Genomic DNA, 25,501 nt, shown 5'->3' on the forward strand with positions numbered 1-25,501 from the left:
CATTTTTCATTCATCAGGCCATGACAAATCCAGGTACCGATAGATCAATAAATAGCTAATACCTTTCAATAACAGCTCACCGATAGGTTGGTCAGACTCTACACAGAGCAATGTTGTCACGACTGTCACGACTTACACACAGACTGGTTACTTTGCAAGAACATGACTGATGGAGGAGCAATGTTGTCACGACTTACAACATTTGACCAGATTGACTTTTTAACAAGCAGTTCTGTTTACTTTAGTTTCTTAAAATGCAACAAGAATCATATAAACAAAGTTTGTTTGTTTTTTTCATCAACTTTAGTCTCATGCTCTAACCCTCTGCTGCACAGATTCAAAGTACAACTCACATAACACAAGCAAAAGTCACAGGCAGGTATGACAGTGCTGATCCCAGACTGCTGTCGAACCGTGCCTCCTCCCTCCTGGGGGCAAACGATAGCAGTACAGTCCCCTGCCATCCCGGCCCTGCCTCTGATGCATCACCTGTGACAGCTGTCAGTCACTGCATCAGGAAGGGGAAATCCGATATACCAGATGGATAGCAAAGACTATTTTTTAATGCTCATTTCCCACGTCAGCCTCCCTCTAAGCATGTAAAAACACAAAGGAATAACTTTTAAAAAAAACACGGGGGAGGGCAGGGGGAGAGGAGAGGTATGTCACTGTGACAGACACAGAGAGAGAGGGTGAAGCAGCATCTCCAGCTAATGTGACAGCCCTCTAATTATATGATGAAGCTTCAATGTGGGGTCAGAGGGGGGTTATTGCTCTTTGTCTCCTACCTACACAAACTGGAGACACACTCCTGTGAATTTGCTCATCGGGGGTGGTGCTGGTTGAAAGCTGCATGATAGCAGGAGTGTGGGGACAGTTACCATGGCAACTGCCGAGAGCCAATTGGGACCACTTGACTGAGTTGACTGACAGTTGCTGTATTGCGTTGTTTTTGCACCCGACTCAACGAGCGGAGGGATGCCATCGGTGCTGAGATACGCGTGTCGCTCACCTTCCCCACCTTCGTTTTTCTCACCTCCACTCTCGGGTCTCAGCCTCCCCTTCCCTTTGATCTATTTTCTTCCACCCCTCCGTCCTTTTCCCACTTCCCCTCTTCATCTCCCCCCTCCTATTTTTAAATGAACAAACACATTCCTAGTGCCGGATTCAGAGGCCGCGTCCCGGACAGTGTGTTACCTCTACAACGCAGCAGCAAAACCCCTTGGGAACCTTGCAAGCCTGTCCAATGTTACAGAAATAAATTGGGTTTTTAGCCCACTCGATGAGGGCAGAGAGAGGAGAGGAGAGGAGAGGAGAGAGCACTACACCGGGAAAAACACAGGTGTTGAGTGAAAGAGTTACATACTGAGAAAAAAAGAAAAACAGCAATCCATCTAATTATCCGTCCCAAACTGTGAAAGCAGCAAGCGGAAGCTTTTGTGTGTGTGTGTGTGTGTGTTTCAGACTGTGTCTTAATCTGCTCTATTTCTGTCGTTTGGACTCTATTTGCAGTCCAGGCTTAACCACGGGCACAGAGAAAGAGAGAAAAGTTGAGAGGGAGAGTGTGAAAAGAGGAGAGGGGTTTAAAAGCCACAGAACATGGAGGTGCAGAGAGCAGCGGCGGCGCAGCGGTGGCTCAAGCTGGAGCTCTGAGGCTAAGATTTTCTTTTTCTGTAAATGATGCCATCATCTCACCCCACGTTTTCTGTTCAAATTTTCAATTTTGGAGCCAAAAACAGGAAATCCAAGCAACCTTGTGAATCAGTATTTACGCTTGACTTGCAGTTTTTGTTTTTTTCTTCAGTCAGTCTAATTGTCTAATTAACTTAAGAGTTTAAATGTCATTTTGGATGAAGACTACTGTAAATTTAGACAAAATATTGAACTTTTTGTCATGTTGTCATCATCATTTTTCAGATTAATATTATTTTTGCTGTTGTCGCCTCTCGTAGTTGGTGCATGAGCACATTTTGGCTGTCAGTTATTGGTAACACATTCAACAAAGAGATTTTTCCACTCTACATTTCAAACGTGGTTTCATGTAAAAATAACAATTAACAGTTTCCTACCATCCAGTATTTAAAAAAAAAAAAACGCCAGCTTTAACAGTCCCATGTTATCACACATTTCCATGACACCTTACAGTGCAGAGTAATCGCTTAACCCGTGTGCAGAGTGTGCCTTATGTCAGCCTCATTATGTTGACTTTACGGTCAATTACATGACATGATGTGACAGCGGAGTGAATGTCTTTTTCCAGGACAGGGACTCCTGGAAAAAGACTGAAATCCCGCTGTATAAATGAGGAAGCAGCTCCTTTGAGCTATACCGAATGCCCTAAACTATATATAAGTATACTTAAAACAGTGCTCCGCTTCAAATGAGGAGGCTAGATTAACTGCTCCACCTCCAAATATTCCTGCTGTGATTCAAATGAATTGTATTTCTGAGATTCATTCGTTTGAGATTAGCATCCACACCACTGTGCAGAAACGGTTTACACATTAGTGTTACTGGTTTTCTAGATAAGTACTGTTTTCCACCTTCCTTAATTACAACTTCCCATTATGTGGAGAGAGGCGTTGCCATGTTAAAACGATAGTTACTGGTCTTCTCTGGAAGTCAGAGAGTCTGGTTGGGAGCATCTTTTGGCATTGATGGCGCCTTTATAGACATACAAGCTGCCATTTCACCTGTACCATCAGAGACGTAGTTATTCTCCACTGTAGTCTGGAGGACACAGTGTCCATATTTTCTAAACAGAAGTTCAAATTCCAATTCGACTAACCGCTGATGAGTTTTCCACTTTGCTCAGTCATTTTAAACAAACTTTGGCTGAGCCGAGCAGCATTTCTGGATGTTCACATAGGGCTTCTATTCTAATGTGCAGTCGTGGCTGCATGGTGACCTGTGTTCTCAAAGTGTTCCTGAGCCCATGCAATGGCTTCCATGACACAATCACGCCTGTCTTTAATGCAGTGCTACTTGAGGCCCTGAAGATGATGATCATCAAATACCGATTTTCAGCCTTGACACTTGCAAACAGAGATTTCTCCAGATTTTTATGCTTTGATCATATTATGTAATGCATATAATAAGACATTCAAAGTTTTCACAATTTTACAGTGAGAAACATTAGTGCAAATTCTTTTTCCAAAATTAGTTACTTCTCTAAATTAAACTAAACTAAACTCTAAAACTCGAAAAAACTCGAAATCTCTAAGATGCCCCTCTCATACAACGTCATGTTACTCACCCATTGCAAATTAACCTAAGGAGTTGCAATGCATTCTTCTTTTTAGAGATACATTGCTGCCATCAAATTCAAAATGGTGGCAATTAGAAAGGGAAGTTTTAAATGTCTGGCTGACTAGTCTCAAATATCCCCACTAAACTGTTTTTTCTGTAAAAATAACTGTCACCTGCTCAGATGCAGAACACAAGCACGTCTTATTCTGTCTCCACTTTTCTAACCTCACCTGCACTCAGCTGAGCTTTTACAGATCTTGAAATACTCTCCAGTCCTTAAATCATTACTCTTCATCCTTACTGCAGTATTCTTTATTTCCAAGTCTCCTGTTCTCATGGGAGATGGGTTTCTCTCACTGAGAGTCCTGAGCATTAATTCCTGCTGTTTACTCCTTCTTTTCTCCCCAATGCTCTCCCTCTCTCCTTTCTGTCGTTCTCTAGGTTTGACCATGACCTGAATAGGCTTTGTGCAAACTACACCATCTCACTGAACTAGTTACAGTTACACACATGTAGACACGCACAAAACCACACAGGACATCCTGTGTATGGTCCAGTGATTTTCCAGTTCAGCTACTCCCGATGTACACTGCCTCACTGATGAACAACCTGTACTCATATGCACAAATGAACAGGAACTTCCCAATTACTGTATTAATACTTCAGATTTAACAACTCTTCATACATCAGCTTAATAACACACACAGGCAAGTCTGTGATACCGAGACAGCACTACTGTAAGGGTGCAAATCTAGACAGTTCTTGTCTTAAAGAGTCTGCTATAAATACATGAGAACAGTACCGTACACAATTCAATCATGATTGCATAATCAGTACCAAAAATGGCTACTGAAGAATAGAGGTGGGTTTGGGAAGTCTTTACACTTGCGTACAAACATTAGGTTGTCTATGCATGGAAAAACAAGGAAACTCCACAAGGAAAAACGATTACTACTAATCCTGGCATATTAAAGGAGATCTATCGTGCTTTTTCTTTGACTCTGTCATGCATTTACAGTTACCGTGGCTAATACTCATCTTAGTTTTGAACAGTAACCAACAAGTAACCACTGAGTCAAAAGCTGAGTCAGGCTTGAGGTTACTCTAAATGCTCTGTTTCACTGTTTTCTTCCCCATCTTGGCCTTGCATTATGTCATAGAGATAGAGGGCATCTAAGGCACAGAGCTCAGGCTGTGAGCACAGATGCCCTGCCCATCTGCTCAGTCATCCAATCAAAAGAAGGCTGGCTAAAAAAGTCTCAAAACTACAAAAGATGAATAAGAATTTCTTAAACTCTGAAATATGGCTCACAATAAAAATAAACTGAGCAAGACAGGACCTGTTCAAGCAAGCATACCAACAGCTAGAAGGAGCAATAAATGGCCTGTAGGTGTATAGCGCTTTACTTAGCCCCTATGGACCCCAAAGCGCTTTACATTACATCCAGTCATTCACCCATTCACACACATATTCACACACTGGTGATGGCAGCTACATTGTAGCCACAGCCGCCCTGGGGCGCACTGACAGAGGCGAAGCTGCCAGACACTCTGACCACCACCAGTAGGCAACGGGTGAAGTATCTTACCCAAGGACACAACGACCGAATCTGTCAGAGCCGGGGCTCGAACCAGCAACCTTCCGATTACAAGACGAGCTGCCAACTCTTGAGCCACGATCGCTTAATTGTTCTCTACGGGTTTAACATCAGTTTTCTTATAAATGCAAAAGCAATTTATATATATTATATATACACTGGCACAAATGGAATCAAATGTAACACTTAACAAATAGAAATGCTAAAAATAAATCAGAAAGTGATTCCAAAAGAAGAGAGAATTCTTCTTTTTCCTGTAAGTGCAGACCTGCCAACCCTGAGCCGGAAAAGGCACCGGGAGCTGTGAGCTGCTAAAAGACTCGAGTGTTTATGCTGCGGGAAACCTTTTCACCTCGCTGGGAGTGCTCTCATTAAATGTTAATACCAAAAATAATGCTTAATGGAGCTTTAAGGGCTTGTACCGAGAAGTGAATTCTCCTATTATCACAAGACTGCTGACCGAGAGGAAGGCTTTGCAATTTTTTTTCTCCCAAACAGTCTATTTAAAAATGAATCTGTAAACACTAAAATGGTTTAGAAATCATGGGGTTTCCATCACCCCGGGATTCACTTACTGAGTTTATGCGTGTGTGCGAGTGTGTGGCCACGCTTAGCAACAGACCAGGAATATTCTTGGAAACACGTGGAGCGAGAGGAAACAACTGAGCATGCTCAGCCGCTCTCAACAGGTCGCTGAGCACCGAGCTACACGTACCTGCTTCTTGGCTAGCTCTCCTTTGTGCCCACCCCTCATTTTTACTGATTTATCCAAAAAAAATTTCATTTGTTACAGACCGTGAAGTAAAGCACATGCTGGCACAATCAATCCCCCCCCCTCACGGTTTCTCCCTCCCACACACACACACACACATATATTGAAGGAGAGCATCAGCAGCTTGTATTCTCTCTCTGCTTCTCTAGGAGGGCTGCCCTAATTCTTCCTGACAAGGGCTGGGAGAGCCAAGAGAACATCTCAACACACACAAACACGCGTGCCGAAATGTGCCACGCCACTATCACTCACGCACAGCACACAGCTACACATCTGTGCTAGTGGCATTTTACCTTAATCGCCTTTGTCACCGCTTTCAGTGCAGTTTAGTCCAACTCGGCTAGCTTCCTCCATCAACACATGTCACTGGCCAACGTATGACCGCAACTGCTAAAAAGGAACGAAGGTCAAATGTCTTCATCCAATTGAGAGCCGCCGAGCGTGACGTGCTTAGTCTGATAATATATATTAGTTTTAGATCTTTACGGTGCCGTGTTGTGTTACCATACAGCAGATGATAACCGAGGCTCGATCAGATAGAAATTCCTTGTGCTTGTGTGACGTGTTAGTGTGTTTGCGACTGATTAGCAGTGTGTAATTAGAGGCTACCCGGAGCTGGTGTGGGGGATAAGAGTGAGGAAGTGAGGAGGATAGAGGCATTTCTCTTTCTTTGTGCGGTGCCAACCTTCTTCCTTTCTCGTGTGTGTGCATGTTAGCTTCTGCCTGCTTGCAGTGCTATCAGTGGGGGAGAGAGACTTGTGTTTGTGCATGTGAGAGAAGACATGCTTGGATGTGCAGGCTGAAGCTAGGGGCTTCTACATGAGGGAGACAGACAGGGAGAGCGGCAGCATCCCTGAAGGAATTCAAGCAGCCTCTATGCTATGTGACCAGGATAGAGATGACTTCATTAGGCCAGTCAGTTTCTCTCTCCCTCCCCCTCCTTCTGTCTTTGCCTTCCCCTAGCTGTACATAAAGCTGCGAGGGAGCTCTACTGTATGTCAAGTAATCTTACTTGTCAAATAGTCCAAATCTGGGTCGCAATAGCAATCTGAAAGCTTGGCTTGTTGTGTTTTTGTGAGACAGCGTGGAAAAAAAATCCCAATCTGATATAGCCACTTCTCTATCCAGATATCAAACACACAAAATGTCAAAAAAATCTAATTGGCCGGGCAGATTCCACGGGAGATGTTGTGATTTGTTTTATTTTACCTTTATGTCTCACAGGACAGGAGGCGACTGACATCGGTGTGGAAATAAAATGTCAGAGCATCAAATGTGACTGAATTTTATATTTGTGTGCTGAAAATGTCATCAGCTGTCTGACTGATGGAGGAGGGGGGCACAAGGCAGCACAAATGCCTGCAAGAGTGTGTGGGCAGGCGCGACTGGTTAAACACTTTGAAATGCATGTGTGCACATACAGTGTGTGTAATGTAGGTGTCAGCCCATATGGAGTCCTTCAGCTGAATGGCTCCATATGGGCTTTTTTTCTGTACATCTAGCTGATGGATGACTTTGCTCTTCTCTACTGTTCTTTGATGGAGCATTGAGTCTGTGCTTTTATTGCCTGTGTCGACCAGAAGGTCAACAGGTCTTACTGCATAGGTCGTACTGAGACTTAGTCTCCACTAAATAATTTCAGGAAAATTACATCTTAATGAAAACAATCTGATATAAAATGTCTAAAGAACAGCTAGAAGCATGCGAAACAGTGTAAACATCAAGTATAGAGTCAGCCGAGTCCATAAAGTCAAGCTCAGCTACAGTCCCAGCAGATGAGCTGATTACTGTGATCTGCTGTATATAAAAAAGAAAAGCTCGGTACATGTTAACATTTTCATCTCAGTTCCAGTTTTGAATGGATAAAATTATTGCTGTTTTGTTCTCTTTTTTTAAAAAAAAAATATTTTTAATATATTTAATATATAGCTACTGGTTCATCTGGTTTTATAAATCAAGTGCACCAATTTTCCTTTACAGTGGTGCAGAACATATTGCCTCTTATAGGAAGGGGCCAGCAGGGCGAGCAAAGGCGAACTCACAGTTTAAGTAAATGGAGGCACTAATCGGCAAACTCCATCTAGAAGAAGCAAAAGGTATCTGCAGTAAAACGTGTTGCCTGAGGCTGCATTTCATTTCCAGATCTTTCAGTAGCACTCAACTAAGGCCTTATCAGGGTGTTAGCTTCACTTATCCACTGCAACTACCCTGCTGGTTTATGACCATTCACAAGTTCACAGCCACCTAGGCCTTGTGTTGCCTCCGTCTCCCCCAGCAAACATCTTGTGGTGCAGGCTGTAGACTGGCAGACAATGGTGCTAGTACTTATGAAATGGGCTTTAAGTCTGTACTTAATAGCTTAGACTATAGAAAACTCTGTGGCCCCCAGCACTTCTTAATTATCATTTTTTTATTTAAACTTTATTTAAAGTTTAAGTAAATCCCCAAGAAACAGAAACTATATCAAGTATTTAAATTGTTTATTATAAACCTGCCTACAGTTGCAGCTCATCTGCAAGCCACTTTGGAACCCACCCCCACCCCAGCTCTCGTTTCACATGCTTCTAATGTTAACAGTGTTACATCTGTTATGCACATGGATGGACACTGAGATCCCAGAGCCACAGCAAGACAATGTTAGCTTTGCTTTATCATAATAAATACCCTGACACTAAATATGATAGAAAACAACTGAATATGGTGAAAACAATTTTAGACATCCCTGCTAGGAAAACACAACAAATATAAATTCCTGCAGAATGAAATCCCTTAAACCGCAACCGGGTCATGGCAGATGGCTGCTCCACCCCGATCCTTCCTGTTAAAAGGGAGTTTTTTCTTCCTACTGACGCCAAGTGCTTTTTATAGGAGGATCAGTTGATTTGGGGGTTTTACTCTATTGTTTTAGGGTGTTTACCTTACAATATAAAGGTAAACTGTTGTTGTCATTTAGCGATAATAATAAATAAAACTGATAAATAAAACTGAACTAAATTAAAATGACAATCTTCCTTTCACTTAAGTGATCCTGACTGAACCCGCTTTTTCACAACTCCAAAGTGACTTTCCATCATTTATTCCCGAGTCCATCAGTGACTCGGGAATAAATAATGTAATCTTACAGCAAGTTGCTGGTGTTAAAGGTGTGCGTGTCCTTGAGTCCATGTTTTATCACCTCCATTTAAAATAACACCACAGCTGTCCAACCTTGAGGGTCGGGCCATCATGTACGCTTATTTTCCCTTCACTTATTACTTCTGCATGCAGCAGTCAAGTAGTACATATCTGCTTTCTGTTTTTAATAGTGTGTGTGTGTGTGTGTGTGTGTGTGTGTGTGTGTGTGTGTGTGTGTGTGTGTGTGTGTGTGTGTGTGTAGCCCTTGACATCTGTCAGTGACTTCTCTTCACCGTCTCCATCAGATCTTTATCAATGCATTTCTTCACCCTTTAGCTTTCCAGCCAGATTGATGGTGCAGAGGGATTGTATTAGCGTGCAGCTTGCATGTTGTGTACAGTACAAATAGACACACACATGTTGCGGCACTTTGCGCATACGCACCCGTCGACTTGCATAGCAAAAAAAAACAAAAAAAAAACCCCACAAACTAAACACCCACAGTGAGCAAACAACAGAAGAACCAAGGTCGATAGTAATTTCCACAGAGTGCATAAATCTTTACTGACTTGAAAGCTCAAACCTGATTACAGAAAAGCACTTTGGCCTATAGCTCGCATATGAGACACTCTCTCGGATGTATATTAACACACTGCGAGAGCAGCTCAGAAAATACTCAGAAAACAGAGCCGGGGTACAACAGAGAAGACAAAAGCATTACTTTCCAGTAGCACAGAAAGGGTTTCTTCAATACAGCTTTGTCTCAGTGATTGCCACCACCACTGTGTTCTCATCCAAAATCATTTGCGCTCCCCGCTGTTGAGAACCGCATGTAAACAGACGAGGGGAGAAAAAGTGATCGGCTGCTGCGTCACTACACACACACAGTCTTTTGTGCTTTTTGCCAGCATTGAATCAGCGCACAGCAGGCAATTCCATCTTCCCTTCAAAGTGATGGTTGTCAGCGACGTCTTCAATAAGAGCACTATTATGCGAGCTCTATGGGGCCAAAAAGGTCAACGCAATCACTTCCCATAGAAGGAGTGGGTGTGAGCACCCTGAAAATAGATAGCCAAGAGGGTCGTGACTTGTGATGTTAAAGGCTGGTAAGTGGTTCACGAGTAGCGCTCGGAGCAAAATAGTAAGCCGGGTGGTAAAATATTTTCCTGCAGCAAGAGAAACAGCAACCCACCTTTGTCCACAACAGCAAGAGAAGCACAGGTATAACTAATGATAGTAAAAGCGATGGAGACATTTAAAAAATATATATACCTGAATCCACCTGTGCACTTCCTGTTATGACAGGTCAAAAGATCTTCAGGACTTTAAGAGGGGCTTTAAAGGCGCCGCATGCAATCCAAAGCATGTGTCTTCAGGCGGTGTTACATTTTAGCTACACTTTATCTCAACAAATACCTTCACACTAAAATCTTTGATGATAACATTCTCATCATGAACGATAACAATTTCAGATGTCACTGCCAGGAATCCACAACAGAGGAACACATGAGTTTACATCTTAACATTAGTCATCCTTTCTCTGGGGGGGGGGGGTGTTGATGACCAAGAATGCGTTCATGATGGCTCAACTTTGCAAACTCTTGTGTGTCCAACCTACATTCTCCCAACCTACTTTTCATCCTTTTCTTGGCAGTGTCCCAATAACTCCAAGTGTCTTCCCTCTGCTTGCTTGTGATTCAATTAATTCACTCTTCGCTCCGTGTCAAAGCCTTGTTTCGTGTTATTTGCCCTCTTGCAAACGCTTTGTGATCAAGAACACACAGTGTTGGGGAGTAACGGAATACATGTACCGCCGTTACGTATTTAAAATACAAAATATGAGTAACTGTATTCCGTTACAGTTACCGTTTAAAAAGGTGGTATTTAGAATGCAGTTACTTTGTTGAAATAAATGGATTACATGGCGGTATTTTCCTGTTTCATATTGTGGCGGGTCAGGACTGTTTGGGTTTGGTTTGACAGCTATGCTCTGTTGTTCCAGGCGGCAGCGTTACGGTTGCCATGGTTACAGGGTGACGCTCTCTCTCTGCGACTGTGTGTTTCCTGGGTGTTGTTGTTGTTGTGCTAAGCTAATAGACAGAATGCTACAGGCATAGCCCTAAAGAAAGTAGCCTCATGGGCAGTGTAGTCCGTGCTGCAGGGAGAATGGACTGGCATACCCGTTATGTGTCTGTGAGCGCGAGGAGGGAGAAAAAGGAGAGTGGAAAAGTAGTTATCGTAGCAGAAACGGGAGCTGGAAGCATGTAAATATAATAATAACCACTGCAGCCAAGAAGAGTGCCTGACGAGCCCAGCTGTAAGTAAGCTATTAAGACTCGACTGTACACCGTGTTCGTGTTTTCCTCCGAAACAATAAGTTCCGTTGGAGCAGCCTTTCAACGCCTCTCTCTGTCTCAAACTTGACCCAGACAACAAAGTAAAGCTATTTTTCGGCTACAAACCCAACACAGAACCGACGTATTAGCCAGAAGTCCCTTTACTATGGAGCCGCAGACCTTCAGTAACAGTAATAAATCACAGCAATAGTACATCCATGCAGTTGTAAAAAGCATGATAATATATTAAGTAATCCAAAGTATTCAGAATACGTTACTCTCATTGAGTAACGTATTCTGAATACGTTACAGAATACATGTTGGGGCATGTATTCTGTAATCTGTAGTGGAATACATTTTAAAAGTAACCTTCCCAACACTGACAACACAATGTGCTAATAAGGAGACCGAAATCAATCCGTTTTCCTTGCCTTGGGAAAAGATTACTGCAGACTGGAACACAATATTCATCTTTTTCAATCTTGGTGAAAGTTCAATAAAATATTTGGGTTGTCCTAAATCATCATTGAAAACTTTTAAAAAAAGAACCACAAGGCTTAGCAACAGAGTAACCTGTATGTTTCACGATAGAAAAGGATTAAACCTGGAGAAGGTAAATGGTGAGGTGGTCTACAACTTCTGAGGAATGGAAATGTGGACCTTACTTTTATATTTATTGCTTAATGTGACGGTAAAATGCAAACTGCACAACTGCTGGTAACAAAGTGACAGTGACACAATACAAGCAATGGCACAGAGAGCATGCTGACACTAAGCCAGTAGTGAAGAGCTGACAATGATGTTAAAGCTCACTTCTAGCACTGTAGTCTTCACTTTTTCCTATACCTGTTTCTACAGCAGAATCACTATGGCGATGCTGGGAAGTGCTCTTTGGGCTGGTTTCAGACTCCGGTGGCTTTGTGTTTGTACTGCACTGAAATAAACACCTCATGTGTCCTCATTATTATAGGAATTTGTGTTTTTGTGTGGTAATGCAAACTGGTAATTCTGCAACAATGTATCTCAGGCCTCTTTACAGAGTAATCTAAAAGTAATCTAACGAGCAGTGTATCAAATTACAAACATCATTTAACACTCCCACTATACGACTAACAAAAAGACTAATCTTTTCATAGCATTCATTCCAGCCAGAGAAGTGCCAGATAAAGTGCAGTAGGCTGCTCTTTTACCGCTGCTTTACTGTCCTTTCATATACACAGCTATAGATAACACATTGTCCTAACATTGTAACACTGTGACTAAGCAGAACTGAGTTTGCAAAGCCATTTCATTCTGCATCAAGTCTATGCATATGAACAGTGTTGGGACTAACGCGTTATTAAGTAACGCGTTACAGTAACTACTAGAGATGGCACGATACCACTTTTTTATGTCCGATACCGATACCGATATCATAAATTTGGATATCTGCCGATACCGATATGAATCCGATATAATGTTTTTTAATCAACAAAACTGTTTTTTAAATATCTTGCTGCATTTTGTATAAGTTCATACTCAAGTTTAAAACAACAACTACACTAAAGCTATTCTGTTATACCTGTATGCAAAAAAAAAAAATTTCATAGTTCAGCAATACTGATCAATCTAATAAACTTAAACCTACACCATCCTCCCTATTCTGGTATTTTAAAGAGTACTTAGCATATATATTAAGCAACCTAACTAATAGAGTTCCAACTCCCAGCAACAATAAAAATAAATAAATAAAAAATAGGGAACCACCCCTCACGCTCCACCTCATGATGCTTAATCGACGTAATCAACCTTAATTTGATGCAGTGTGAAAAAAAAATGCACAGAAATCAATTATTTTTCAAGAAATATTAAATAGATTCAACATCTTTCTTCAACAAAATTGCAGACTGCACAGATGGTACCTTCCCAAAGGAAAAAGTACTATAGCTTACTAGGGTATATATATTAGACTTAATAGTTACTATATACAGTAATTGACTTCTATTCATTTTACATCAAATTAAAACTTTGGGTGTCAGATAATTATTTATTAAAAGCTCGACATTTTAAATGAGAATAAGAAAGAAAAGTATGTCTTTGTGCCCCCTTTTCCCTGTTCATGCCCTATCGGCCCCCCTGGCTAAACTTTGCTAGATCCGCCCCTGCACAGTTACCAGCGTCAGCTACGTAGAAAAAGATCCTGGAGTAGAAAGTAATATTAAATAAATTCTAACAACAGCTTATCAAGCTTAAACGTGCTGCTGTTGTTCAGCCGCTGGTTTCCTCTTTCTGGTGCAAAGTGGGCCAAAAGCAAACTAGAGACACGGACTCGCGACAGAAAAGCCGATCAGCTGATCGTTAAGCAGTTTCATGATTGAAGTAGCAGCAAGAAGAGGCAGTATATCGTTTGTTAAGCTTAACGCAGGAATGCTTTACAAACATTCAGAGATGGACTTACACACTTGCTTTACTTCTCTCGGGATAACTTTATCGGAGATGAAATGCCGGGTTGCTAGCGAAGCTCCAAATGCTATTCAGACCACCGACAGGTCCCGCATGCCACAGCCGCTCTATCACGTGATGCATACTGCTCCGACGTGCTAACGTTCTGAGGTGAGTTACGGGGTGTTGCAAGTTTTGTGAGGTGCTTTCGTGATATTTAATGGATCGGATTACATTTTTTATTTTTCTCCGATATCCGATCCAGTAATTTAGGTCAGTATCGGACCGATACCGATACGTAATATCGGATCGGTCCATCTCTAGTAACTACGTTATTATTGCGGTAACGAGCACGGTAACTAGTTATTATGCCAAAACCGGGAACGCGTTACTCGTTACTGGGATTTAGATAGGCTCGTTATTCGTTACTTCGTGTCGTGGCTATAGCGGAGCTTCCACAGATTCAATAACATTAGCAAGTGGTGGAAGCCAGCAGGTGGATGAAGGAAAAGGGAGGCAAGAGGAGAGACCCGAAGCGGCCGCTGGTCCGAGAGTGTCAGGTGAACTGAACTTCAGGTAAGAAGTTATAACCTGCAGTCCATCTGGGTCAGATATGAACTAAGTTTAGGTGGAGTTTATTTTCGTTATGCTGACTTTTTCGTACTGCGTGCTAGCTAGCATGACGAAGTTTCTATACAGATGGGTGGGTGCTATGTTACTGATGTTGAACTTTATTTTGTTCATAAGGTTAATTATTAGAGTTGCCAACCGTCCCGTAAAAAACGGAATCGTCTCGTATTCAGAGAAAATATCATGCGTTTCGTATTGAGGTGAAAAGGAACACAGTTTGTCCCGGACTTCAGCTAGAATGGAAAAAGACACAAAGCTGGAGTTTTTCTGCGTCTTTACGCTGTCAGCTGCCTCTTCTTCTCTCATCCTCTCACCCTCCCTCCCCTGTTTCTACTTCAATCATGAAACTGATCAATGATCAGCTGATCAGCTTTTCTCTCTTGTTTATTTATCGCCCACTTTGCGCCAGAAAGAGGAAACCAGCGGATGTCGCGGTAAACAACAGCAGCACTTTTAAGCTTGATCAGCTGTTGTTAGAATTTATTTAATATTAATTTCTAGTATCAGCTGATGTTTGCTGGAGCCACAGCTGTAAAGCTGCTGGTCATGATGTCGGTTTGGTTATGTGATGAGAGGGAAACATGAAGATGAAACCAGGAGATGTCCTTACTGAATCATCAGAGCTGTGATGGAGAAACAGGTTTACCTTTTAGGTGACATGAATGAGTTGAAGGGAAGTTATGAGCTGTTTCTGAGAGACAAATAACCCCAGGATACTTTTTTAGGTAGCTGACAGCTGGTAACTGTGCAGGGGCGGATCTAGCAAAGTGTTGCCAGGGGTCCATGTAGGGCATTAAAAGGGAAAGGGGGGCACAAGGAAATACTTTCTTATTCTCATTTAAAATGTCTCGCTTTTAAAAAAATAATTATCTGAGTCTTACAACAAACGATTGATAGATTGATGCATATATACCATCAGAACAGTGTACATCACTGTCACAACAGCGTTTATTTTCATTCAAAGGCTTTATGATTTTTCCTATAATGGTGGGCCGGTCTCTAGTCAAAATGCCCGGGACGATTTTTTTGTCCCAGTCCAGCTCTGTATGCAGCTCATCTGCAGTCTGGTGTTACCTACATCTTCCTATTCAGAAGGCAGAATTTCCGAGTTCTGAGTACAATCGAAAGCACCACGACTGCAGTTTTTGTGTTGGATGTAAAAAGCAGGCTAGGATAGAATCAGGTGTGGGATTTCTCTCATGGAAATGTGCACATTATTGTTTTCCTTTCTATAGGTGGCACAGTGCACTTGTGGCAAGTATGCAAGCTAGAAGACTGGCACTCTTGCTGGGTATCCAGTTACGGAAGCAACACATTAACAAGAGAATTCTGAGTAAAACCAAAGTTACTTTCCCTAGTAACTAGTTACTCTGAAAGTAATTAGTAACTTGAAGTAAATGAGTTTCTTTTGATAGAAGTAACTAGTAATGTAACTAAGTTACTAATTTAAAGTAACTTACCCGACACTGCATATGAAGTAGTGATAAAGCTGTCAGCACAAGATTTTGTGTGTATATATAAACAATATTCAATCAGCATAGTTATTCAGGTGCTGTTGCATCAGCCATGTTGGCAACAGAAGGAGCTTTTTAAGTTAGTTTAATGAAAAACCAAGGAAGGTGATGCAGTTTGATCTCGGTGGCCGTCTTTCTGCAGTTTCAAACTGTCGGTATACACTTGTCAGCATATACTGACAACTCTGCTGCTAAACGAGACCTCTAAAAATAAGAGAAAAGTCAAGGTTTCCCCTAGCTAACAGAATACAACTGACCTCTTGCACAGCATGGCAGGTAAATTATTACCTCGCCTGTCCACTACCAGCTGATTTGAGGCTATATGCACTCTATGTGGGACGCCTCCATTCTCCCATTGCTGCTTAAGCAATAGGTAACAACATGCTACCAGTTCCTAACAGCACTTAAGCAATGGACACACGGTAAAGGTTACATCTGAACTCAGTGTGGGCTCTGCCTCTAACATTAACTGAATTTACATTTTGTTCTTTGATAAACAACAACACATTTCAATATTTCTACTAATGTACTGAGAGCACAGCAGTTATTGTGAATGCTCAGTGTGGACAAACATTACATTGCATCATGGGATTAGCCTTCCCGTTCTTACAGAGAAATACCAAAAGCTGCAGGACTACTTGTGGTTTAAAGTAGATACAATGACACATTTTTTCAGTGAATCCATTAGGATCACAGCAGTCATGTGTCCCAGCCTTCGGGCCTATACAAATATGACCTTATTTTCAAATTTGGCCTCTTTTCACATTTCAAAACAGTCCCTATTCAAATGAAGACAACCTGTATAGGCATGGCAAACAGTATGTTAAGATTCATTCAGATGCAACTATCATCCATGAAACAATACACACACACACACACACACACATATATATATACATATATATATACATATATATATACATATATATATACATATACACATATATATATATATATATATATATATATATATATATATATATATATATATATATATATATATATATATATATATATATATATATACACACACACACACACACACACACACACACACACACACACACACACATATATATATATACACACACACACACACACACACACACACACACACACATATATATATACACATATATATACACACACACATATATACACACACACACACACACATATATATATATATATACAGTGGGGCAAAAAAGTATTTAGTCAGCCACCGATTGTGCAAGTTCCCCCATCTAAAATGATGACAGAGGTCAGTAATTTGCACCAGAGGTGCACTTCAACTGTGAGAGACAGAATGTGAAAAAAAAATCCATGAATCCACATGGTAGGATTTGTAAAGAATTTATTCGTAAATCAGGGTGGAAAATAAGTATTTGGTCAATAACAAAAATACAACTCAATACTTTGTAACATAACCTTTGTTGGCAATAACAGAGGTCAAACGTTTACTATAGGTCTTTACCAGGTTTGCACACACAGTAGCTGGTATTTTGGCCCATTCCTCCATGCAGATCTTCTCGAGAGCAGTGATGTTTTGGGGCTGTCGCCGAGCAACACGGACTTTCAACTCCCGCCACAGATTTTCTATGGGGTTGAGGTCTGGAGACTGGCTAGGCCACTCCAGGACTTTCAAATGCTTCTTACGGAGCCACTCCTTTGTTGCCCGGGCGGTGTGTTTTGGATCATTGTCATGTTGGAAGACCCAGCCTCGTTTCATCTTCAAAGTTCTCACTGATGGAAGGAGGTTTTGGCTCAAAATCTCACGATACATGGCCCCATTCATTCTGTCCTTAACACGGATCAGTCGTCCTGTCCCCTTGGCAGAAAAACAGCCCCATAGCATGATGTTTCCACCCCCATGCGTCACAGTAGGTATGGTGTTCTTGGGATGCAACTCAGTATTCTTCTTCCTCCAAACACGACGAGTTGAGTTTATACCAAAAAGTTCTACTTTGGTTTCATCTGACCACATGACATTCTCCCAATCCTCTGCTGTATCATCCATGTGCTCTCTGGCAAACTTCAGACGGGCCTGGACATGCACTGGCTTCAGCAGCGGAACACGTCTGGCACTGCGGGATTTGATTCCCTGCCGTTGTAGTGTGTTACTGATGGTGAGCTTTGTTACTTTGGTCCCAGCTCTCTGCAGGTCATTCACCAGGTCCCCCCGTGTGGTTCTGGGATCTTTGCTCACCGTTCTCATGATCATTTTGACCCCACGGGATGAGATCTTGCATGAAGCCCCAGATCGAGGGAGATTATCAGTGGTCTTGTATGTCTTCCATTTTCTGATGATTGCTCCCACAGTTGATTTTTTCACACCAAGCTGCTTGCCTATTGTAGATTCACTCTTCCCAGTCTGGTGCAGGTCTACAATACTTTTCCTGGTGTCCTTCGAAAGCTCTTTGGTCTTGGCCATGGCGGAGTTTGGAGTCTGACTGTTTGAGGCTGTGGACAGGTGTCTTTTATACAGATGATGAGTTCAAACAGGTGCCATTCATACAGGTAACGAGTGGGGGACAGAAAAGCTTCTTACAGAAGACGTTACAGGTCTGTGAGAGCCAGAGATTTTCCTTGTTTGAGGTGACCAAATACTTATTTTCCACCCTAATTTACGAATCAATTCTTTACAAATCCTACCATGTGAATTCATGGATTTTTTTTCACATTCTGTCTCTCACAGTTGAAGTGTACCTCTGGTGCAAATTACTGACCTCTGTCATCATTTTAAGTGGGGGAACTTGCACAATTGGTGGCTGACTAAATACTTTTTTGCCCCACTGTATATATACACACATATATATATATATATCATGAAGGTGCACTGCCAATGTTTTGCCAACAGTGATTAGTGTAAGTGATGCATTTGTCCTCTGCATAACTATACAAGTAAGCAGGACGGAAGCAGATAACTGTTACAATGTTTGCATTTTAAGACACCTTTTTTAGCATAAACTGAAGAATAGGATATCATATACTGGGTTGGACTACTGGACCAATATATATGGCTATTAGTGATCAGCTAGTTGTTGATATGATTGTTTTTGTGAGAAGGAATTTCATTATTTTTGTTGCTGTCCATTTTGTCCTCAAGTCCACTGCTGGGTCGGACCGCATGGTTGAGCGAGAGCTGTGATTTGTACACATCTTGTATGCAGTGGCTTGGAAACCTGCCACTGTGTGGTTGAAGTTAAGTACTGTTGTAGCATCAAAGTGTAAGTCTCACCAGAACGTCTGCTAATCCAGAGACCATGCTAGGTCTACCAGTGGTGTGCTGCTTTGTGTTTTTGATTTCTTTAATCACAATCATGTTATCCTAATAATTTATCCTAATAATTTATTAGGGTACTTTAACGCTGTTGATTTAGAGACTGCAAGCGCTGCATTTGTTATCTGATTGCATCATTCATATCCTTTGGTTTTTGTCCAGTTTAAAACTAAATATATCCCACCTAGGTGATATTTAGCAAGTGGGCGTATGCAGTTCATCTCCTCACACATAGCTCTTTGGATATTATATCAGCAATCGCTAGTATAGTGCTGCTAAATTACCAGTAATCATCATGGCTGGATGGACCATTTTAGCACATTTCCCAACCCATATACTCGTGCAAACAAACTAAAACACTGACCCTACAGTTAAATAGAAAGCAAGTCGTCTGTACTCAACAGCACTCTATTGACTCACTACACATTTCTCGACATTATAAGGCTGGGACAAGCTTTACAAGCAAAGACTTTTAGAATGTCATAAGCTTATGTCTGGGTTTGTGTGCTAAAAAACAAACAAACAGGTGTGTGCTGGTCAGATCGATAACTGTAACAGAATATCTGGACTTGAGGCCATTCACCAGTATACAGTATGTGCGGACAGACTGCTTGTGTGCTTTTGTGCAACACAGTAGGCAGAGTTGGTAGCGTACTGATTCTAGCTGATACCTCGGGCTCTCCCATCGATCAGCCAAATGTCTTCAGCACACTGCTGACTCCGAGCTGTGGTCTTATTTCCTGTCCCCATAGAATGGGAGCATTATCTGAATTAGTCAGGATTGCAAGTGAAGAGAGTGTATCAATATTTTTGCAATGGTTATGTCAAGACTGACTATACAGCAATTATATGAAGAGATCTACTTCAAGCGCCAGTCTCATCTTCTTTTCTTGACTTCTCTCTTGCGTCATCTCATTGCAGCAGGTCGTTCATGACTCAACGAGTGTCTCCCAGACGTTTGCGTTAGTTTGAGCAGCAATTAAACATGAGTGCTGAAAACGATGACTGCAGAAAACCAGAATGGGCATCTAAAGCTTTTCAAGAATTTGCACTTAAAGGAATTCAAATTAATTCATCATTAATTGGTAGTTTTTGCACTCACTGCCATTAAAAAACACCAAACCCAACACTTGCAACCATGTTTAACACACTGCAATCCACACTATCTGATATCATGACCACTCACTCGCATTGTTCTCTCTTAAGCCACTGTCTCACTCTAACACCACCCTACACGCACAGAGGGGAACCTAAAAGTAGTAACCATGGCAATATTCAACACTGCCCACCGGGTCCACTGACAAAAACTATTAAACAACACACAATGTATATGGTTTAAGCTCACAGAAACATGTAACTGTAGCATTCCTGCCCCCCCTTTGGTCAGAGGTGGGAGGATAGCCACTAAAACACCCCCCGCCCCCTGGGGCTGTGGAGCTGGGTGACTCAGACATTTGCAAACTCTGACAAAACATGTTCATATATACAGCTGGTAGATGACATTATCCCTCTGTTACTAAGGAGATGAAACCTTCTGGAAATACAGTAGCTACAGTGTCTGAGGCACTTGGGCAGCACTTCTACCAGCAGCATCACAACAACTTGTAAAAATTTGGAAAAAAACAAAAAAGTAATCTGTGTGGAAACAGTGCTCAAATATAGTGATGTAGTGTCACGGTGCTATGGTCAACTTATTTGGTTAGTATGCTATGATCCAACAAAATTCTAATTGGTGTGACAATTGGAAAACGAGGTAGCCCTACACCAACAGCCTCCAAAGAATAATCCATTATTTTTAGCAGCGGGTAGAACGTGTGGTTACATTGTAACCTGGGTTTTCTGAGTGAGAGACCATCTCTTCATTCCATACATAAAGAATATGTAATGGTGGATTACTGGACTTTCACTCAGAGCTCCAAACACAGTTTTCAGGTATGTAAAGAATATGTACGTAAACCTACATTCTTTAAAATGGTCAGCAGGGGGCAACCCATCTTGCTCTATAACCGTAAGCCAGTCACAATTAGGCAATGAGTGTCTGGTTTCACAGTCATTTCCAATTTTTTCTTGCCTAGTTGGACTTCAAAACACCAAGATGGAAAAAAAAAAAGCGTGATCGCACGGTGGCTACATCCAATCATAATGCATATGCTCAAAATTAATTTACACCATGTCAAAATCTCCAGTGAGGCTGTATTTTGTTAAACCAGATGGGCGAAAATTTTAGTAAACATAATAAAAATCTTACTGCTCAACTCCCGACAAGGTATAGCTTCCAGAAATAGTAAACCAACATACATCTTTTGGGATATTTTGCCAATCTCATAATTGGCCACCACCAATACACTACTGGATATTGTGCCGGTATGATTTTAGTCAACCGTCTTTGGTTGATCACAGTCTGAGTAAAATGTAGCAAGTTGAAATTCCAATAAAAATCAATAACTGAACAAAATTTGAACTTTATTACTCAGCAAATTACTGTAAATAATTATTAAGATTGTTAACACTTTTAACACTGCTTCTTCGGAAAATTTCAACTTATTGTAATGTGACCCAAGGTACACGTTCTGTGGGTAGGGTGTTCCAGTCTATCACAGGATCAACACAGCGACAGACACTCTGACAGCCACACCTCTTTTTTGTGTTTGTTTGGAAAAGCCACAACAATGCTCTGACTATGAAGAGTTACACAACAGCATTTTCAAAAGTGGCTTCACTTCGCTTCATCCTCGGTGTTGAACCTGTTTTTTTAGTTTCTGGAAGAACTTCTCCTTTTCAAAGAACATTTCCGTTAAACATCTGAATAATTGCGGATTTACATATTTCATATATGCAAACTACACAAACCTCATTTTATCAGAGGAAAATCTTGAACCTCCAACACCAACAGATGCTGCACCAGTGATGACATTCATCAGCACCAGAGCTTTACCGCTTGTATCAGGCTGTCCTAGTCTAAACATTTACGGATCTATCAAGTCATGACAGAGGACATCGCTGACAGTGTCTATTTCATTTGACGGCCGTCTCTGCCTGCCTCACACTGGGGCTCTGGAGAGCATGTGTCTGACCCGTGAGGCACACAGCCCGTTGGGTGAAATGTCTAAGATGTCTGGATCTAAATGTTTATGAGCAGACTGAAATGACAAAAACTGCTTTAGCTGTGCCACAATAATGTCCTCGTTTGACAGGTGACCGGGCAGCAGCAACTGTCAGCTGTCACAAACTGCAATAACAACACCAAACAACCGGGCAGACAGCGAGGCAGCAGGAAAATCCCAATATAATAAGCAATAACACCTTCTAAGGTGTTACTGCCTAATATATCTTTGGTATCAAATAACACGTTTATACTTCAAGCTTCTGAGCGGTTGTCCCGTTTTCTCTGGTATTACCATGTTATGTCGATATACGGAGTCAGGTTGGTTTCGTACGTGGCTTGTCACACTTAATAGGCTCTATAAATTTAGCTAATACTGCAAAGTTAGCACATCTTCATAAATGACTCTTTGCTAACCACAGCGAGGTTGCCATATTTCATTAACTTGATCTCTAACAGCCCCGTGTTTGCGTTGTCCTTTTTCATTAGCAGTCATAACTAGTTTTGACACTAAGTGACGCAAAAGTGAATGATTTCGCTAACACAAAGTAAATGTAATTTCTTCACGCCATAAACTGAAGAGCAGATGCGACGTTTTCCTTGCAGGTGCTGTAAAATGCGCCGAACTGAAACTAAACGCAAACTTGCTCGGAGTTGAAGCCCAGGTGACTTCCAGCTCGGTGTTTTTTTTTCTCCCTCGTCTCCCTGTCAGACTTAAAACCAGGTAAAACACACACACACACACACACACACACACACACATTCCCCTACCTGCAGGACACCGTGATTTCAACTTTGGTGGCAGGAACAGAAGGGTTGAGCGGGTCGAAATCTACTATCGACGCCATGCTTAGAAAACTGTTGTTCATCCTGTCAATGTTTTTCCTCCTTTTCCCCTTTTACTGCGGTCCTGCCCCTTTTTACGAGCGCTGAAGGAGGATAGCGAGAAACTGTGTTTGCGCCTCCTCGGCGAGAACTGGAGCAAAGGTGCCAGAGAGAGAGGGGCTGGAAGATGTGATGTCACACTACTCTCGCCTCTCTGTGTGTATTCCTCTCTTTCTATCGCCCTTCCCTCTTTTTCTTTTATTTTCATTCTGCCACACGCTTCCCGTCGGTGTCTTTCTGTCTGTGTCTCACTCCTGTTCAGTTCTGCTGACTTCTGTTTAGGTCATTGAATTTCCTCACATTTACAGCCATGGAAGTGCTGACAATGATACAATTTCCTGTGCATGTGTGTGTATGTGCACACACGCACACACACACATATTTCTCCTGCCCCTGTCTCAATACTCTTATTCACTCTACTTGAATTCAGTTTAATTCAGTTCAGTTCAATGTAGGCTTTTGGCTGAAACACCCCTAGCCACGTCTTCCATGGCCGCATTAACCTCTTAAGGGGCCTAGGGCAACAACATCCCCACTTCACCATCACCCATCAGCCCTAGGTCATGTCATTAATATCGTTTAGCTCAGGCTTGTGAAAAGGCTTGTCCATACATGAATTCTTCTCACAAGATAAAAATATCACTTAACTTCTTCTTCCCCCCTTTTTTTTAAATATATATACATACCGGGTGAGGCTGTTACCTACAAATGGGGTTGGCATCTTTTACTACAGTCACACAGTGGTTGGAGACTTTGGCACCACCTGAAAAAGAAGGGGACTAGATCTGCAACCACTTGCAGTCAGCTGCCATCTTCAAATCAGCTCTGGTGCACTAAGATGGCAGTAAAATGATAACAAGACAGACCAGTCTGCTTACCAGTTACCAGACTGAAGGGGGTCAAAGTGTCAATACATGCAATCTGTTCATGATAATATGGCAATTAACTGTGATAAATTGTCAGAAATAACAAATCTGTTGTTGGCTGTTGCAAATCTGTTACCATCTACACAAACAGAAATTCACAATCGATCCATCCTCTGCTGCTTATCCATATCAGGGTCACGAAATTCAAATTAAACAGAAATCCATATTAAGTACTTATATTCAGAATTCAGCTACAATCTCAAAGAAATACACATTCAGAAATTCTGGCACAAATACTGGCAGAGTTGCTGATTGCAACTAGATGATTGTAGAAGACCCAGAACTCCAGGCACCAATTGCATCTATAATGACATAAGCACTGGGCAACCTTGCTTTTATATACACTATAATGCCAAAAGAACTGATTCAACCATCTAAATCACTGAGTTCAGACATTTCAATCACTTTCATGGCTGCAGATATATAAAATCAAGACTGCTTCTACAAACATTTGTGAAAGAATGGGTCACAATCAGAAGTTCAGTGAATTCCAGCTTTGTACAGCATGGACTGTACAACAAGTCCAGTCAATAAATGTCCTTCCATTTAACTATTAGTATTATAACAAAGTGGAAGCAATGGGGAGCGAGAGAAGCTCAGTGACAAAGTGGGAGGCCACATAAAATCCCTAATAGTATACGTAGGTCACCAACTTTCCGCAGAGACCTCCAAACTTCATGTGGCCTTCAGATTAGCTTATCAATAGTCCCCAGAGATATTCATGGAATGGGATCCCATGGCCAAGAAACTGCATCCAAGCCTTACATCACCAAGTGCAATGCAAAGCGTCAGATGCAGAGGTGTAAATCATGCCACAACTGGAGTCTAGAGCAGTGGGGATGTGTTCTCTACAGTGACAAATCGTGAAGTCTGGGGTTGTTTTTCAGGAGCTGGGATCGGCATCTTAGTTCCAGTGAAAGGAACTCTTAATGCTTCAGCATACCAAGACATTTTGGACAATTTCATGCTCCCAACTTTGTTCGAATAGTTTGAGGATGCCCCCTTTCTGTTCCACCAGGACTGAACACCAGTGCACAAAGCAAGGTCCATAAAGACATGGATGAGCGGGGTTGGTGTGGAAGAACTTGACTGGCCTGCACAGCTTGATTGCAACATGATGGAAAATTTGTTTGTATTTATTAAACACAAGCTTCATTTTTTTTCATACCATTCATTGGTAGCAATTAAACTGATATCTTCTTATTTTATTGCTTTCCTTTGTGGCTGTCAGCTGGTCACTGCTATTTTTTCTCTCTTATCATTTCCTTGTCTAGGCAAGACTGCCATTTTAAGTACATCATGTGGCTTTTGCATCATGTAGTCCTCAATTAATAAAAACAACAACAACCTGTAATGGCTGCTGCTTAAGTTAAATTTTAGTATAGACAGAACTCACAAAATCATTTCAGTAGGTGGTGGTGCTCTTAAAATATATATATGTGGAGACAATGACTATGGAGAAAGGTTTATGCAAAAATGTTCTCCCAGAAATGTAATAGTTGTTTGACCTAACTCTGGTTCTACCAGTATGTGCCAAGCTCTCTGACAGGCTTCAAAATAAATTGTTTGTAATAGCCAGATATCAGTCTGCAGCCAAACCTTGGATTTGTCCCTGTCTGTCACAAAAATGAGCAACCTATTGTAAAATGACTAAATTATCATGACGGAGTCCA

The 25,501-nt window shown here is 41.5% G+C and overlaps 1 protein-coding gene across 1 annotated transcript in view; it reads right to left on the reverse strand.

Moving 5' to 3' along the window:
- Positions 1–22,994, reverse strand: part of LOC146555858 (copine-8) — a 104,557-nt gene extending 81,563 nt beyond the window's left edge. Inside the window, exon 1 of the mRNA XM_085251261.1 lies at positions 22,789–22,994. Coding sequence (XP_085107387.1) covers positions 22,789–22,886 — 98 coding nt within the window. The 5' untranslated portion in view covers positions 22,887–22,994. The remainder of the gene's footprint in view (positions 1–22,788) is intronic.
- Positions 22,995–25,501: the final 2,507 nt, after the last annotated feature.

The sequence above is a fragment of the Mchenga conophoros genome, linkage group LG17 (genome assembly GCF_057382185.1).
Source record: "Mchenga conophoros isolate Kocher_MC1m ecotype Shallow Benthic linkage group LG17, M_conophoros_male_GT1.1, whole genome shotgun sequence".
Classification (NCBI taxonomy): Eukaryota; Metazoa; Chordata; class Actinopteri; order Cichliformes; family Cichlidae; genus Mchenga; species Mchenga conophoros.